This window comes from Physeter macrocephalus, chromosome 11, assembly GCF_002837175.3.
Source record: "Physeter macrocephalus isolate SW-GA chromosome 11, ASM283717v5, whole genome shotgun sequence".
Lineage (NCBI taxonomy): Eukaryota > Metazoa > Chordata > Mammalia > Artiodactyla > Physeteridae > Physeter > Physeter macrocephalus.
The window spans coordinates 69,647,131-69,651,920 of record NC_041224.1 but is presented as its reverse complement, the minus strand read 5'-3'; the positions used below and the strand labels follow the sequence as shown (position 1 = coordinate 69,651,920).

General features: G+C 56.0%; 1 protein-coding gene across 1 annotated transcript in view; it reads left to right on the top strand.

The window, feature by feature from the left end:
- The window catches only part of LOC102976759 (OTU domain-containing protein 7A), a 191,954-nt gene that overhangs the window by 142,121 nt on the left and 45,043 nt on the right, over positions 1-4,790 (top strand). The window contains exons 6-7 of the mRNA XM_055088162.1: positions 2,376-2,503; positions 3,229-3,341. Of these exons, the coding sequence (XP_054944137.1) occupies positions 2,376-2,503; positions 3,229-3,341 (241 nt within the window). The remainder of the gene's footprint in view (positions 1-2,375; positions 2,504-3,228; positions 3,342-4,790) is intronic.

The window sequence follows — 4,790 nt, the reverse complement described above, 5'->3', positions numbered from 1 at the left end:
CCTTGGCATGTGGGATCTTCCCGGACCGGGGCACGAACCCGCGTCCCCCGCACCGGCAGGTGGACTCCCAACCACTGCGCCACCAGGGAAGCCCCCTCCTCCCTTTCAAAACTAACGCATTTCTGTCTTTTGACTCCACATTCATCATAGCAAAATAACAATCAGCAATCCCACCGCCCAGCGATGGCTGCTTTTAACATTTTGGTATATTGTCTTCCACACTTCTGTCTATTCTTCCAGTGAAATTAGGATCTCACGGTGTTCACAGTTTGGAATCCAACATTTTTCCCTTAAAATTGTATTGAGAATTTTCCATGCTGTTCTTCAAAAACATATTTTTGCTAGTCGTGTCCTATTCCATCGTAATGTATTCACTATCTCCCTCTTATGGAACTTATTTCACCTTGTTCTGTATAAAACCTGGAGAAGGAAAATGAAAGAAGAGATCTCTCCTCTGTGTCAACCAGCAGCCTCTTTGCAAAGTTTCAGGCATGGAAATGCCTTTGTCCTTCTGAAACTGCAGCATGCACAGGCACTGTCCCTGGCATGACCATGGGTGGATAAGGCCACAAACCAGATGGCCACACGCCACTGTGGTCCTGTCTGACGGCATGTGTTTCCCCGTGAGCACAGCAGGCCCTCCAGGTCTGCCTGGGAAGAGAAAGCCTTCTGTAGGTGGCCCTCACTCCAGCTGCAAGAGAGGCTGGGCTAAGACTGAGCCTGGGACTTGTAGCCTGTTGGTTCTTTTCTCCCAGTACTTTGTTCCCCTTTTGTACTTAAATTGCTGAACCCCACAGGAGCAGGACTGCCCGAAGTGGCCATGCCACACTCACCAGCAGTACTCACTGGACCAGCTGACCAGCCCTGGCATTGACCTAGGGTGTGGGGCACACATAGAAATGACAGTAATCCTGGGGTCAGGCTTGTGGGCAAACATATATGGGACAAGGAGACCCTCTTTGCAAGAGAGACCCATGGCTGTAGACTGGACCCAGGACTTGCCCTGCCTGGGAGGAGGCTGCAGGCAGGTCTGAGGGATGAGAAAGCTCAGCTCAGCCTGTTCATAAAAGGAGTGTTGATAGCCACCTCCCTCCGTGTGTGCTGCAGAAAAAGACCAAAGCCTCCCTGGACAGAAAGCCCGCAGCAGCCCAAGGTTATCTACGTGTCTTTGCACTAAAGGATGTACAGCCAGTTTGGGCTTTTGATCATCAGTCAGTGCAGGTTACTGCTCTCTGAAAGCTCTCCAGGGGGTCCCAGCTCACTTCAAGTCCACCTTTCCAGTCTCCACCTCTTCCCCTCCATCCCAGGTCCAGCCACCTTTCCCTCCCTAGTATGCCACGTGGGCCTCCTCGGGGCCAGCCCTGGACTTTTCCTGTGACTCAGCCCGGTTCTTCACCACTCAAGTCTTTGCTCCAATGTCTCCACTCACGCCGTGACCAAACCACCCACCACTCTGCCCTCTTGGCCTGCCCCATCCCCCCCAACAGTGCTGCTGCCCGCAACATAGGGTGTTACATGCTAATTCGATGCCTGCCTCTCCTCCCCTCCGTGAGATTTTAGGAATTTAGTCTGTCCTGGTTGCTGCTGTGGATATTCCCAGCACTTAGAATGGTGCCTCACCCCTGTTGTGAAATAAGTGTGGAATTAAGTGGAATTAATGGTATTCAATTAAACAAATGAATGAATTCCCCCACTCTCTCCCTGTAGCCAGAGCTGCATCTCTCTTTCACGATGCTTCTTCCATTGGTTGGCTTTCTTGGCCACTTCTGAGCTGCGCCAAAGGCGTACTCAGAGATGCTGGTTTGTCTTTATTGACCCCCGGGCACCCAGCACAGGCCGGGAGGGGCACTTCCTTCAGAAGCAGGTGCTCTCCACGGGCCCCAGATGTGTGCTGAGATGCCTCAGGGCTACAGACATCAGATGTGGCAGACCCCCGACGAAGCTGGAGTCTGACTGCCATCCTGGCTCTGGGCCCTGTGTGAGGGCACATCACCGATTGTCCCCACAGGCTCTCACCCACTCGAACACAAGGCCCGGACCACAAACATTATATCCCTCAGAGCAAACCTGAGAGGTTGAGGGCAGCCTGCCAAGGGCCCCTGAGACAGGCAGCACTTAGCGAAACTGTTGTTGCTCTAAGGAGGGGCCGTGCTCCTTCACCGCTGCCTGCATCCACGGGAAACATCACAAGGGAGCGCCCAGGGCAGCTGCTTGTTAATCGTGGGAACTGAACAGCTGGCTACTGAGTTAATCTGCTCACACAGCTGCGGGGGCCAAGGCTGGAAGGTGGTGGTGGTCTCAGCGCCTGCTGGCCTGCCCCCTGCCCCTCACGGCCCTCCTCTCTTCTCTGCTCCTCACGGGCCTCCTGGCTGCAGGAATGTGGGGCTTTCACGACCGGGACCTGGTTTTGCGGAAAGCTCTCTACACCATGATGAGGACGGGGGCCGAGAGGGAGGCCCTGAAGCGAAGATGGAGGTGGCAGCAGACGCAGCAGAACAAGGAGGTAGGTACCTGTCGGCGTGGCAGAGCCGGGACCCCGCCGCGTGTCCCCAAAGCCAGGGCGGGGTCCGGATCCGGGCCGCGAGGCCAAGTCTGTCTTGTGAGATCCGCAGCAATGGCTCCGTCCCCCACTCAGACCCACTAAAGAGGAGCCCATTGCAACAACAGTCAGGCCCTGCCCACAGCGACCAGACTTCCATTTCCCCCACCCATCCTGGGGTAACTATGAAAACCAATCGCCTTCACTCGCAAGGCTGTCCCGACCTGAACGGTGAATTAGATGGTCACCCATCAGGTCACTGCTGGTGCAGCCACGGACTGGCCCTGGCACGGCCCACGGCCCCAGCCCCAGTGTGTGTGCTCGGTCCCAAGGGAATCCTCATCCCTGAACCTCGGTGAGCACTGGCCCTGTGCTGGCCTGGAAGCCCTTGAAGATGTGTCTGCCCGGGTCCCTGCACACGTGTCTGTGGTCGGCGCCCTGCCCGGTGCGCGTACAGGTTACACTGGTGGTTCTCACCCCTGGGAATGACCCCTGTTCCTGGGTGGACTCCCAACAGCATGGAGGTGGGAGATTGGGGGTTCTGAACAAATTCTGTCCCAGCAAATGGGGATGGTCCTCGGCCACTAACAGGTGCCCCAGGCCCAGGGGCTGCCGAAGCAGGGAGGTGAGGCTCTCGGCCAGGTTTACCTGAGTGGAGGGTGAGGAGGGCCCACCCCGCTTTGTGCCAGTCAGGGCTGGTGTACACGGAGGAGGAGTGGGAGCGGGAGTGGACGGAGCTGCTGAAGCTGGCCTCCAGCGAGCCACGCACGCACTCCAGCAAGAACGGCGGCTCGGGCGGCGGGTAAGTGCTGCCCCGGCCGTGACCCCACCCCCCGCGGCACGGGAAGTTGGGGAGGACTCCCGCCTTCAGACCTTAGATTCTACCAAGGACGCAGGGCAGGTGGTGGGGGACAGCAGGATCCTGCCAGATGTTTGAGGGAAAGTGTGCACAGTCCCCATGTGCATCTCATGAGCTCACGTGTGCCCCCCGACACCACAGCAGGGAGGGACTCACCGGCCAGCCAGCCTGGGGAGGGCCCACACTGCCCACGCACTCACCAGGCTCTGAAGCCTCAGGCTGCTGATTTGGGTTTTTTCATCTGAACATCTAACTTCTGGCTTTAAGAAGTCACGGTGAAACAAAAGATGGTTAGGCGAGCCCAGCGTCTCCCAGACGGGCTCCAGGGACATCCTGCGTGTTCCTGGCACCCAGGCTCTACTGCTCTGCACACGTGGGCAGCGGCTGTTCTTCCTGCAGACACGGCTGGACCGTCCCCTTGTGGGAATGAAGGTGCAGCCAACAGGGCAGCTGCAGCCCCTTTGGCCCCAGCTTTTTGAAACCGAGGGCCAGGTTGTCACTCCCCAGAAACAGTCTCAGCCAAACACAAGAGAGGATGCTTGTTGACAGCGGGGAGACCCAAGAAAGGATCAGAGGCTCTAGACAGGCCCTGCAGGCAGTGCATCCCAGGCCCTACCCTGCCCCCATGCATCTCTGCATCTGGGTCCTCGGCCTCTGCAGCAGGACCTAGTGCTCTCCAGGCCGGCGCCAGACAGAGGCCCTTCAAAGACAAGGCTTAGAGATGATAAGGAAGCCCGTAAACACTATTCCTACAGGGTTGTCTTGTCGCTTTTTTGTGTGTGTTTTTTTATGTGGACCACTTTTAAAGTCCACATTGAATTTGTTACAATATTGCTTCTGTTTTACATTTTGGTTTTTTGGCCCGGAAGCATGTGGGATCTTAATTCCCCGACCAGGAATTGAACCCGCACCCCCTGCATTAGAAGGCGAAGTCTCAATCACTGGACAGCCAGGGAAGTCCCTGTCACTTTGTTTTAATCGGGAGACTTGTCAACACCAAAAGTCTGTCTTGTTTAGGACATTTTGGGACAAATATCCTAAAGACTCAATCCATTCCTGAAAAGCCTGCTCTCTACTTTTCCACACTGCTGAGTCTTGCCTGGGATGCGTCTAAAGGGTTCCTCGCCATCCTTTTCCCCCTTGTCCCTCCAGCCCCTGCTGCTCTGTAGACGCTGGTACATTGGATCCTGCCTGGTGACTCTTCCAGGGTGGGGAAGATGTGGGGAATGACAGCAGTAATGATGAGAATAACAGGTCACAGCGAAGTGAGAGAGTGGCATGGACATATATACACTACCAAATGTAAAATAGATAGCTAGTGGGAAGCAGCCGCATAGCACAGGGAGATCAGCTTGGTGCTTTGTGACCACCTAGAGGGGTGGGATAGGGAGG